Source organism: Carya illinoinensis, chromosome 1 (genome assembly GCF_018687715.1).
Source record: "Carya illinoinensis cultivar Pawnee chromosome 1, C.illinoinensisPawnee_v1, whole genome shotgun sequence".
Lineage (NCBI taxonomy): Eukaryota > Viridiplantae > Streptophyta > Magnoliopsida > Fagales > Juglandaceae > Carya > Carya illinoinensis.
Window position 1 is genome coordinate 13,665,802 of NC_056752.1, and position 14,309 is coordinate 13,680,110.

At 31.5% G+C, this 14,309-nt stretch overlaps 1 protein-coding gene across 1 annotated transcript; it reads right to left on the reverse strand.

Moving 5' to 3' along the window:
• Positions 1-5,144: 5,144 nt before the first annotated feature.
• LOC122311311 (aspartyl protease family protein 2) lies at positions 5,145-6,971 on the reverse strand. Its single transcript, XM_043125835.1, has one exon. The coding sequence runs from the start codon at positions 6,860-6,862 to the stop codon at positions 5,444-5,446; it is 1,419 nt and encodes a 472-aa protein (XP_042981769.1). The 5' UTR covers positions 6,863-6,971; the 3' UTR covers positions 5,145-5,443.
• Between the last annotated feature and the right edge of the window lie 7,338 nt (positions 6,972-14,309).

Genomic DNA, 14,309 nt, shown 5'->3' on the forward strand with positions numbered 1-14,309 from the left:
ACTATTATTGTAAAAAATAACACAATATTCTGAAATAAGAGAAATAATCATTTCCCGACCCATTATGACGATTTAGGCATTGAACAATCTAGTCTAGAGACCCCGACGTGGTTTGGTACGATTGTACATACATCGATTGCAGAAAATGAAAAATAAATATTAAGAATATAAAAGAGATGGAAATACACAGTTTTATGTGGTTCAATATAAAGCCTACATCCACATGATTTTTTGGAAGGAAATATCCAATATAATAAGCTTATTTTACAATCTTTCATAACCTCTCTTTTCTCACTGTACGGTGGAGATCTCGAATATATTTACTGAAAAATTTCTTCTCGCTTGGGTCTATTTCCTCATGTTGAAGAAGTTGAAGAAAAAGTCAAAAGATCCTCTGAAGTCTTCTGTTTGTTTCCTTTTTGCGTACCCCTCAAGAGTTGTGAGAATTGGTCATCTTTCCTTTGAATGTTTAACACCATCTCTTCTCTCAACATTCTCATTTTTTTTTCGTTTCATCCATTTCTCTTGACACCTTTCTTTCCCTAGTTCCCCCTTGTCTCCTCTTCCTCTCTCTTCCTTTATCTTCTAGTGATAGAATCTTTCTCCTTGAGCTAGACTCTTTTGGGTCTGGTATCTTTTACTCATTCAAATTCAATTGTCAATATCAAAAATCACACAACAGTCCGTAAGGGGAAAATAAGAGGAAAAAGAATAATTCCTGACCTACTATGATGATTTAGGTCCCGATCGGTGTAATCTGGAGCCCCCAGTTTGGTCCTATACGACTGCATGTACATCTATAATAGGGAATGAAAAATAAATATTGAAAATGTAAAAAAGAATGAGACATATAAATTTACGTTCTTCGGCATAAAGCCTAAGTCCACTAGATTTTTGGAGAGGAAATATCCATTATAATAAGAATATATTTGCTATAGAATCTCTTCCTGTTGGAGCCTGTTTCCTCAAATTGAAGAAGTTGAAGAAGAAGTGAAAAAACCTCTAAAATCTTCTGGTTGTTTCATTTTATCTATCCTCTCTTTCTGTGTGCTCCTCTTCTCACGTATCCTTAAGGAGTGGTGAGAATTGACAGTCTTTTCTTTGCGTGTCTGACATTCTCTCTTTCCTCCACTCTCATTTCTTCTTCTCATCCCTTTCTCTTAACGTCCTCCTTTCTCTTGTCCCCTCTTTGTCTCTCATTCTCTGTCTTCCTTTATCTTCTAATGATGGGATCTCCCCCTTTGGGTTAAGCTTTTCTAGGTCTTGTATATTTTATCTATTTTAGTGCTATTAGATTTATTACTGTTAATTCACATAATATCCGTAAAAAATTTTTAACTAGATCTTCATTTTGGTATTTTTTTTTTAAAGTGAGCTTTCAATTTTTTGAAAAACTTAATTTTATAAATTTATTAAATGAGAAATTATATTTGTTTTTTTTTTTTGATACCCTCTTTTCTCTTGTCCCTTATTTGTCTCCCCTTCTTTTATCTTCTAATGATAGAATCTCCCCCCTTAGGCTATACTCTTCTAGGCCTTTAATATTTTACCCATTTTAGTACTATTAAATTGATTACATTTAATTCACATAGTATCCATACCATTTTTTTAACAAGAATTTCAATTTGATACTTTTTTTTAAAGTAAGATTTCAATTTTTGAAAAACTTAATTTTATAAATTTATTAAATGAGAAATTATATTTACATTCCTAGGGTGTGAAAGTCTTGTGCATTATTTTTGAAAAAAGTAGATAAATTTAGAATTCACATGAAAATAAATATTTTTTTAATAATAGATCATACTTTTTTACAAAATGAATACACGGGACTTGAACTCCCTAAAACTCTCTACTAGTTAATAGCTTTGGCATCTTTCTCAAGCAAGAATAGAATTTTTTTTTTTTTTTTTTTTTTTTGGCAGTGTATGTAATTCTATAATATAGGGAATACATTAGAAGCAAATTTGATAAATTCGTGTTCTTATAATAAGGATTGTGTGTAACATAATTTTTTTGTGATTAAAGTAAAATTATCTTAAGTAGAGAAAATGAAGCATGTATTCTCCGTACTAGTTTAATAGAAAATGACGATTAACCCACAAGGTCCATGTCAACTTAGGCCCCGTTTGCTTATATAGATGATATGAGATGAGATGAGATGTTTTAAATATTAATGAATAAAATATTGTTATAATATAATTTTTTAATATTAATTTTGTATTAAAATTTGAAAAAGTTAAATTATTTATTATATTTTATAAGTGAATTTAATAAAATTATAATAATAAATTAAAATGAAATTTTTAGTATTGTGTAATCAATCCGGGCCGTGCCTTCGACTGAGCCACCCTGGTCCATATGCTCCTCAGCTGCACTGGCCTTCCCTCATCAAATCAATGTCGCCACGCACCAACAACTTACCTAACTTGAAGTCAAACTTCCTAAATTTTCTAATAATAATAATCTATACTTTTCTTTTAGTTCATCTCACACGCGAGCTCTAATTTATTATATTTTTATTTTTATTTTTGGATAAAAGAAGTTTGACATGTGGCACGTAGCATGGGATTTATAGCTAATAAAATTCACAAGAGCCGAATCCCAAAGACAGCAAGGATCAATGCTCCTTAAGAAGCTGGTTGTAGTCCATGGGCCTGTTGGGCTTAGTCCTTCTAAAACCATAAAATGTCTTTTCACTTATTGGGCCAATATTCCAATATTGGAATGCTAGCTTTAATTTATAGTGAGGATGACTATATATATATATATTTATATATGCATGTATGAGCACACATATACATATATTGATGTATTTTTCGGTTACGATTAAATGTCCACAGCATAGTTGAGTTTTCCTCTCCTCTAACGCTGTAATGGTGTGGCGGTGATGTGTAAGGAATACTCACTCATGGCTTATTTAAGAATAAAAGATTAAATCAAAAAATATAAAGAAGACCAATATAAATGTAGTTTGGCACTAAAACTTACGTCCATAGGTTTGGAGTGTAAAATCCACTATAAGTTGAGTCTGGCACAAGCTCTATATTCTCACTAAGCTCTCTACAAGTCAACCCATCTCCTCTCCTATCTCATTCTCCTCTTCTAGTCTATCTTTCAGTTTTATGTTACTTCCTTACTTTATGTCTTCCATTCCGCATAATATAGTGGATTTCAGTCTTCTATAGACTTTTGGTGGGCCTTGCACAAGCATTCATTTTACCCGAACAACATACATAAGAAGACTATAGTTGAATACCATTCTCTTATACCAAATGAAGGGATAAGAGATATTTGGTATAAGACATTGCAATGATATACAAAGAAAAAGGAAAATTATAGCAACAATGCTCATATAAGTGGGATTTTATGTCCGTCACACAGCTTGAGTCCACCACTATTTAAAGTAAAGAAGATGATTTTGCTTTGCACTTTGGACAGCCTACATAGTGTTGGTGGCCTCCTTTTGGACTCACTGCTCCGTACATCTACTTTTTCTTTCTTTATATATTGAAATATATATATATATATATATATAGGGATCAAGTGTCATCAGGTGGCAAATATATATATTGAAATATATATATATATATATATATATATGTAGGGATCACTGCTCCGATCACTGCCGACATAGGATACAAGTAAAATCTACAGACATACCATGTTTGCAAAGCACATCCAAAGCATAAAAGCATGATGACGAGGGACAAGGAATAGCTTTCAGACCAGTATTTTTCTTTGTTCTTGTCTCCAAGTAGTAGTGTAGCCCCAGCCTTTCATATCATGAAAAAATTTATGGGTCTAATTCATATTATAAAATCGGTTCAATAAAAAAAATTTACACATTACTTATAAATATACTCAAGATCTTATTTACAGACAATATAAAATTTATTCTCAACAGCTTTCCTGTACTAAAACCTGGTTGGCAAGGGGCAATACCTTAATAACAAAGTGGGTGGGTGGAATTGAATGACACGCCAAGAAAAGGAAAGAAAAAGAAGCGTGATTGTACAGAAAATGGGTGCCAAACAAACATAATTTTCATCATCGAGATATAAAAGTAGATTCAAACACTTAGAAAAGCCATGTGCTTAACCTTCCTCCCATTTTGTGCCAACTTGCTTCCCACCCCTCTTACAAATCAATGCCATTATTGGTTAGCCATGTGCTTAACCTTCCTCCCATTTTGTGCCAACTTGCTTCCCACCCCTCTTACAAATCAATGCCATTATTGGTTAACACTGCTTTTTCCACTTCTTTCTCACTACCGCATTAAAATTATTAAACACCACCGCTGATGGAAACTTCCCACTTCCTGCCTTCCGAGAGATATAAATAATTATTTATTCAATATTTAATGTAATTTATTTATTACTGCCCCCATCAATTCACATACGTTTTACGTTTTAGAAAACACAAAAAATAATAATAATGAGGAAAGTTTACTGATACATTAGAATCAATCCCAAGGCTCTTAACTTATCTAAAACTCTCCTTAGGCTTGATTTGGTTTCATAAAATTTTAAAATCCTTTTTATCTTATCTCAATATTTAAATATAATTTAAAAACAAATAAAAAATAATTTATACAAATTATAAATAGAGAAATTCCTAATAAAATAAATAAATCATACCTAAAAAATGTGTTAAAAAAAATTTACATATCTTAAATTCGTACCTCACATTATTTTTTTCCAATTTTTTGTTTTAATTTTTTTCATCCAATCATTATACTATCATTATAAATTTTACAAACGTCTAAATCAAATATAAAAATAATTCAATTTTTTTAAATCTTCAAATAAAAATTATATTTTAATTCTCTTATGATTTTATAATTTTTTTTATTCGGCTTTTTTCTAATTTTTTAAAATTTTATAAAAATCTAATATTATTTACAAATTATCAAATTACTATTAACAAGATTTTCGTCTTATTTTTATAACTAAATAACATGACATGTAAGTTTGATCGTGCCCTACTATACTTGGAATGCAAACTAATAAATGACTTAAATAATTTTATATAATTATCATTTAAATAAACAACTACTTAAATATAATAAATGACACATCATTATTTTTTTTAACCTGTTTAATTAACTTCACGCATGTTTCTGATTTCCCAACTTGCAATTTAAATTCACAACTTAAATCCAAGCTTAATTAATAAAATACAAAAAGTACTTCTGGTGTGTAATTACCACCATATCAGACCTGCTAATTATGACGAGATAACCCCCAACAGACTCCACGTGCACCGTACATCTCGGTTACGGGTTCTTTTCCCTTCTCTCTCTCTCTTTGCTTTTGTCTTTTACTCATGTATCCAAATTCAAATCCGAGAAAGATTCTTTTCTCCTTTTTACAACTAAACAAACAAAAGAAACTCAAAAGGCTTTCCCATTTCTCACTACAATCACGCATGCCCCAATCAATAATCAGGCGCAGCCACGCGGAGCAAATCCGACCCGCGAACCCGCCAAATCAAACACGACGCGGAATCCCTGCTGCTGGATATTCCCCACAATCGACAACCCGCTCATTGTTCCCGCAAACGCAAAGCAAAAGGTCCCATCACTGTCAACTGGGATGAGATAATTCGTTGCCGGTAACGCAACGTCGGCACCTCGAAAATGCAACACCACCGTCGGTACCTTCACCTCCGTTTTTCCAGACAAGTCGTAACACGTATCGAACAATGAGAAATCTTGTGCCCGCTTCAGAGTTGATGTACCGGTCCGGAATGCGTCTCTCAAGGCATTGTATGCGGGTCGTGTGAGGCGGGTTACGGACGTGCCCGAATCGATGATTACCCCACCGTTCCCAGTCCGGTCGAGTTTGAAAAACGAAGCGCTGATGCCGCGGACCGGTGTTCCACCGACGCTGATCCCGAGGAGTTCGACGTAGTAAAATGTGTCGAGCTTAGGGTTCGCGAGCAAGGGAGTGAACCGGGCGGTCCGTGAAACTGCCGGATCTCCGAACACTACCGAGGACGGCCTAGACGAGGCGGAGCGGTCTACCAAGCAGTATGAAAATTTCCGGTTGAACCGGCGGCCGGTTTGGGTCGGAAATGATAACCTTCCCCGTCCGAGGCCCAACAACCCCGCAGCACCCACGAACAGGCCCTGGTTATTGTGGCCACAACCGAGCGCCACGCGTCCCACCCGGGTTCCCCGGAACGTCAGCGTTTCGGTGGAGAAGTCGCCCGTAGTGAACGATCCGTCGCCGTAGGATACTTGGTAGAGACACGTTTTGCGTGAGTTGCAGCCCGGAGAGTCGAGCTTTAGGCACAAGGGCGACCCACAGGAGATCCCGGCGAAGGATCTGGACTTCCTCGGATCGAAAAGCGGATCGACCTGGGTGTAGCATTTTCTACATGGAGCGCACTGGACCCAGACGACGTCGCTTCCGGTATCCAGCACCATGTAGACGTACTTGGGGGGAGTGCCCACGCCGATGCGAGTGAAGTACTCGCCGCTACCCTGTGCGAGCCCGGATATGACGGAGCTGCTGAACCCAGAACCGCGGGGGCGACTCCCGTTCCCAACGGCTGCGAGTGAAGTCAGAGCCTTGACTCTGAAAGCGTCGCGTTGGAGCCTGAGGTGGAAGAGTTGCTCGGGAGTTTTGTTGAGGGACAATGAGTCCAAGTGGTGCAATTCGAGTGTGGTGGTGGCGGCAGTGGAGTCTGAAACGAGGGATTCGGACTCGGATTCGGGCCATGAGAGGGAGTGTGGGGTGGTTGAAAGCGGGTTGAGAACAAGGGTTTGGTAAAGAAGTGAGGTCGAGGAAGAAGTGGAGAGAAAGAAGAAGAAAATGGTGAGGGTAAAAAGGGCAGCATTTCTAGGTTTGGGTTCCATTTGATACAGCGAGAGATGCTGGACTGAGAGACAGGGATAGAGATGCTTGATATAAATGGAGAGGGGTGTGGTCGGTGTAGTTCAAGGCGGTTCTGTAGCGGAGTTGGTGCTGTGTAAACAGCATTATCTATCCTGTTGGCTTTGTACAGTTCGTCAGTTTAGTAAGCACGTAAGATCCATCCATTATTTAGCCACGCGTCAAACATCGGCGTATCCACTTTGATGCCCACGAGGTTCATCACCCCTATGGGCTATGGATGTCCCTCCCAGTCCTGGTCCCCAATAAGTGAAAGTGGACTAAACTAGATTCATCGAATCGTGACCATTAGATTTGTGTATTGCTCTTTCTTACTTTTCACAACAAATTACGACCATCGGATTTTGTTTAATGGAATAATTAATTCTTGCTGGCTTTCGTAATGGTATTAACTTTATACAATCTTTACGGCCGTTAGTGCATTCCCATTCGTTTTATCAAGTTTCTAATTAATATTTGATTACAAGATCTTTTATATATATATATATATACATATATTTCAACTATTATTTTAGAAATGCTACGTCTAGATCTTATAAAAATAAATTTACATACTAACAAATTTTGATTTATTAAGTTCGATCTATTTTATAGTAAAATAAATTTTACAATAAGACTATATCAAATTATATTAATTTATAAATTTAATTTTATAAAATCTTAATATAAATGCATTATTTCTCTTTATTTTTTAAGTACATATTTATTTTAGCTGTCTATTTTCATAATTGCGTTAAGTATAGACAAGTCAAGCTCGAGTAGTATGTAGTTAAGCATTGTTTATTTAACCTTCATCTGAATACAAGTCGAATTTGAGCTTGTTATCAAATTGAATTGTACATTTACGAACAACTCACTTAATATTCAAGCGAGTTGAAGCTTGTTTACGAGTTACTCGATTTTAATAAAATAGATTACTTATATTATATTTTATAGTTAATTTTAGGGTTGAGTAAAAATTTAAAAACTCAGACTCTACATCATTGGAGTCGGAGTCGGAATTAAGTTTTTATTTTTTTTATTTTTTTAACTCGGAAGTATTGTCTGAAGGATTTTGATTTTACCTTGCAACTCTGATTCACTGATTCAGTTGGTGCTTACCCTTAATTAATTTATAAATTTTGGCAAATAAATTTTAACTTTTTCCTAATCTTTATAAATAGATACATATATAAATGTTTATATTTATAAGGATTCATGTAATATGTTTAGTATTAAAAACATAATATCCTTTAATTTGTTTAAATATTAAAAAAATTTCATTATAAATATAGAGATAATACTACAAAAATAATCAATACAAAGCTATTTGAATTTATAAGAACTTATATGAATCGAATTGAGTTTTATACAAATTGTATCATTTAATAATTATTCTTAATTTTATGTTCACAAATGGCTTATTTAATAAACGAATAGAGTCGAACTCAAATTTAACCAAGTTGATCACGAAAGGCTTCTTGAGTAATTTTGTTTATTTATAGTCCTAATTACATTTACATATTATTTATTACATTAGTAATTATTTTTATTACAACCTTAAACTTATTTCTTCAGCTCCGTTTTTTGTCGTAATTTTGACCTTTTTTATTGTCATATTTAGTTTACTAATTGTGATACCTCATAAGATAATGATGATGGTAGGTAGTATATGCAATCTCACATTATTTGAGAATGAAAAATTCTTACTTTTTATAAGATTCTAATGGGACTTAAATTGTATTATTAGCTAATTCTTTTGGAGTATAAGTCATGTGGTTTAAACTTTCATTGAAGTGTTACACTAATTAAATTGAGTTTATACTATAATATCACTTCAAATTCTTATTATCATGAGGCTATATTGTTTTATAGTATAATACTTATATTTATTAAATTATATAAATAAAAATAAGATTATTTCATTCATATAATTTAGATTCACAAAGTGAACATATCGAGTTAGCTAGCAATAGTTAAAGAGAAAATATATTTATAACTTTAAATTATGCAACAACTGCATAATCTTTTTGAAAAAAAATAAATAAAATGTGAAACCTGTATAAAAATAATAATTTTTTAAAAATAGATCCCACTTTTTTTAAAAACGATTACTCAAAATTTACGTATTTTTTAATTATATGTAAAATTACTCATAGCTAAATGTTTTGACATCACTCGTTAGAACTAAAATATTACCTATACATTTTAGCACTCATTTAGCATCCGGTTAGTGGTGTGGTGCCTACATATATAAGAAGATGAGTTTTGTTACATACAAGCAAAGTCGCGTATTAATCTGCGTGCCAATACTAATTTATTCATATTTAAAATTTAAATTAATACTGTTTTCAATAAAATTTACTTTTTGACCAATTACATCAAATTAATATGCAGATTAGTAGATAATTGTACTTGTAATTATATTTTTCCTAAGAAGAGTTGACGAGCCATTTAAAATTGATTTGATATCGATTTATTTATTAAAAAACTTATTCGTGAATACAAAATTATCTAATCACTCCTAGACGATACAATTTGAATAAAGCTCGTCTTAACTCGTATAAATTGAAATAACTTCGTATTTGTAGATAAATTATTATATACAATTTAAATATTCTATTTTGTCAAAATGTAACACTCATGAGCAAGTTCGAACTCGCTCAAATAAAAAAAAAAAATATTTAAAAGTATTTACATCACACACTAATTATGTGATATAATTTAATTTAAAAAATAGTTTTAAAAAATTTGAATCTTATAAATTAAATTATAGATGTGTAGTACAAAGACATTCAAATAAAATTATTTAATAATAAATGAACTATTTGTGAATATAAAATATAACTTAATGATAAACTCGAGTTCGACTCGTCTTAGAATAAAAATGAAATGAATAAGAATTGACCACTCATTATTTAGGTGCGGTTTAAATAGTGAGATAAGATGAAATAATTTTAAATTAAAGTTAAAAATTAAATAAAATATTTTTTTTAATATTATTATTGTTTTGAGATTTAAAAAAATTGAATTGTTTATTATATTTTGTGTGAAAAATTGAACAAATTATAATGATGAGATGAGATAAAATACTTTCACTATCCAAACAGGGACTTACTCAAACTCAACTCATTTACGTCCCTAAACGATAGTGTTACATCTCGCATGAGTCTATACTGTAACTATTTAGGTCTCGTTTGGTTAGACAGTTTAGATAAGATAAGATATTTTACTCACTAATATTTGATGTTTTATTCTTATTATTAATGTTTCTATATAGCATTGTATGTAAGATTGGCTGAAGAAGCAAACATGCAGAATGGATCACAAATGACCAGACTTGTTGCCATTTATTTATCATATCATCTAGTTTTTATTTGCATTGTTGCTATGCTTAAGACAATTTATTTTTATTTGTAATGGGTAATATTAAACATCTAATAAAATTATTTTTATTTTTTTAATTATCTAGTAAGTAGTATAGTTAGTATTAATATTAAGTGTATACTTATGTCATCACCATTTGACTATTGCTAATTTATTTATTTTTTTAAACCTAATATTACAAATGACATTAAAATAAAAATGAAACTTGAATATTTAAAATGGACTTTAAAAACTCACTATAGTAAATTAAGATTTTAAAGCAATCGCCCAAAATGATTTAAAAATTATGTAAATAAATGCTAAAAAAAGGCCCAAACCGACACCAGACCGCTGAACCGGCTGTTTTTCCCTCCTCCCCATTGGTCGGTTCAACCAGTTTTCACCCATGAAAATGGTCATCGTTCATTGGTTGTCATTCTGTTCGACTACAGAAGAAGTATACTAGACAATCAACATGTGTGGCTCATGTGCGACCTACCCTATGTGTGAGATCCACATTTTGCCGTGTTGCTACTCATCACCCATTGACACGTTTAGTGGCAAGAGAATAAGCAGTTTGCAAGCTCTTAATCATCAATCTCCCTTGCCCCTACCCCCCGGTGCATGATTTACGTTAGCACAACCCCAAAATGGAGTTTTTCAACTACTAGCAATTCAGATTGTCCGTAGCTACTGATCAACCTATGTTTCCACTTCTCCGAACCAAGGACAAACGAATCAAGGAAGTGGAGTTCCCCGACAGCAAACTCAAAGCCATTAAATGAATCGAAGCACGCTATCACGCATCATGGCAATTAGCTGTGACAACACAACCCATTTGGACTGCAGAAAAACCACAGAGAGTAACTTCCCCTCAACCGGTATGTGTAAGAATCAATTATGAGTAATATTAGATACAAATTTTTAATAAATAAATTACATATAAGTCTTTTATAAAAAAGATGAGTCACATTAATAAAAAATAATTTTTTTATAATTTTTTAAAATAAATATTTTTTTATAAATATTTGCGTGGAACTTATTTATTTAGATCTTTTATAAATTATTTTTCTTTTTTCTTTTGCCTCATGAGTCATCCGCTAGGGGAGAGGCAAAGGTGTTTTTTTTTTAAATATATATAAATATAATTTTCTTATAAAAATCATAAGAACCATCAAAAACAAAAAAAAAAAAACAAAAACAAAACAAAAGACCCAACCTTTTCGATCCTCATTCCACACAATAGCAAATCTCCCTAAAAGTTGACTACCCTAAAACCTGCATCCTTGAGTCATGATCATCATTTAGAGATAGTTTGTTTGATTTTTCTAAAAAGTCCTCTCCTTTATTGATGGAAGAAATAGATTAACATCCATAAATCACGCACTCCTTTGTTTGATTTGTAGAATTAGTTTGTTTTCAGGCGCGAAATGAGTTGAGGAGAATCGAGATTAAAATTAAAAATTAAATAAAATATAATTTTTTAAATATTATATTTATTTTAAAATTTAAAAAAATTAAATTATTTATTTTATTTTATATAAAATTTTAAAAAAATTATAATAATTAGATATTATTAAATAAATCAAGATAGGTAAGGCCAAATCTCGAAAAGTAAACGCGTAAAAAGTCTATGATGAAGTTGATTGGAAAAACATGCTCTTCTTGTTCTTTTTAAGAGCAAATTTGTTGATGCTTCCTCTCGTGACTCTTGCATGCTTCGTCTCCCCCTTGGATTCCAATCTTCTAACAACCATCCCCGCCCATCTGCTTTCTTCTTCTTTTACGCTATCTTTATTTCTTTTTTAAAAGGGTGCATGGGTGTAATGCTCTTTAACCTCTCTCTCTTTAGTTTTTTGCACTAATTATATTAGAGTGGTATTAGGGTGCCGCTTAGCAATGATCACGAGGTGCCTCCAGGTCAAATTCTCTTTTTAATTTTTTTAATTTTATTTTTGAATATTTTTAAAAATATAAAAAAATATCAATACATTAATGATCACGTCTTTAATAAGTAAGGAAAAGAAAATTATAATAATAAATTACGTAAAATTAAAAGACGTCTACTTTTAATTTTACGTAACCAATCCGACGTAGACGTCTGAATTATACGGCTTGGCCTGAACTCCTTTCTCACCACTACGCGACACAGACGCTCTTTGGGGTTAATGCTTCCATCTAACTTTTTACTTTCATGATTCTGCTAAGAATATTTTAAAATATCTACAAATAATACTAAAATATTTTAAAATATTTTAAGAATATATAAAAATAGATATAAGAGTGTGAATATGCGTATTCAAACCCTATTTTTATGTTGCGTCAAACATTAAGAGAATAATAAGATATAGGTATATATATTAAATTACATTAATTTCTTTCTTTTTTGTCATTTTTTTAATCATTTTGTGGTATATTCTTATTTTTCATCATAAGAACATCGAAATGAGAATATTATTAAATATTTTTCCAAATACGGATGGTATAAATCAATTTTGTAAAGAGTTTTATCATTCACCATCACCATATATTACTTTTATTTTTTATTTTTTTAAAATTAATTAAATTATTCTACTTATCATTCATATATCATACATTGAGAGGAAAAAATAAAAAATTCTGTTAAAAATAATGAATATAATTTTGCATACCTAATAAAGCAGCATTAATATAGCTTCTACTCAACATTTTGATTCTTTGGGCTTTTCATCTGCCCTGGTATTTGGACAGATGGCTAGGTTGATAGATAATTTACAGCAGGAAAATAATATTTTTACTTGTGAGTATGTAAGTATTGTGTAATTATTTTTAAAAAAATAAATAAATATAAAATTTACATAAAAAAAATTAATTTTTTAATAATAAATTCTACTCTTTTCATAACGTAAATATAATACTTACATATTTTATAACTGTATATATTATTACGCTTTATAAAAAAACCAAATCACTTAATGGTGTTGAATAAATTCGTAGAAAGATGAAGTGGACATCTTTCCTCTTCACGTGGACAAATTACCTAGTCATCACTTACCCCAAAAATGAGCCACCTAAAAGTATTGTGTATATATACACACATTTTTTTTTTTTCATGATGTGGACCATACAAGAGGAAGAAATACTAATTTTACATAAAAAATAAATAAATAACCTCAAACTTGTGTAATTTTTCACCTAGTTTGAGCATCATGTATCTTATTTCATGAAGGGTCTTTTAGAGTAAATGTAAATAACATTTACTCCCATTAATCTTGAGGGGTAGTTCAGTTGATTAGATTTTGAATTTGCTCTCTAATGGTTACCAATTTAAGTCCCCTCAAGATTATTAGAAGTTTATCTGGTCGTTAACTTCAGAACCTCGTGAAATTAGTTAAGGTCGCAACTTGGCCCGGACATCCACGAATACATATGTATATATACATATATATAAAATAAAAAAACATTTACTCCCATTCACAAGGGCATACACTCTCCCTAACATCATCTTTCTTAATTATAAATACATTGAAAAAAGTCTATAAAATGAAGAGAAATTTTATTTAGAGTCTCTATTTAAAGACTGCACATACATAACTTTTATTAAATAAGAAAAAATATATTTTAAGAGAAATATTTTTATAATTTTAAAAAATTTTAAAAATAAAATTACACGAAGCATTGCTTTAAAATGGGTACGTTTGGAATGGCATTAAATGTCTCCCCAGACTTTACTTTAGACAGTAGTGAGTAGGCAGGTACCACTTAAATGTGAAGCCGTATAAAATTAATGAATTATACCAAAACCTTTAAAGATTTTCGATGGTCCCAATTGTGAAAGTAGATAAGGAAGATGGATAGGCACTATTACTCTTCATCATCAATTACGTGCACCGTCCAAGTTTCCAACTCTGCAAAAATGCATTACATAGGTACTTAAATGCCGGTATGTCTTTATGGAAGAGTTAATATCTTTTTATAAAAAATAAAATAAAATAGAATCTATTATTAAAAAGTTAAAATTTTTTTATGTAAATTTTGTATTAATTTATTTATTTTTAAAGAGATTACGCGGTGTTTGCACAAACA

Excerpts from the sequence above, each read along its gene's own strand:
- LOC122311311 (XM_043125835.1), bottom strand. The coding sequence starts at position 6,862 with ATGGAACCCAAACCTAGAAATGCTGCCCTTTTTACCCTCACCATTTTC.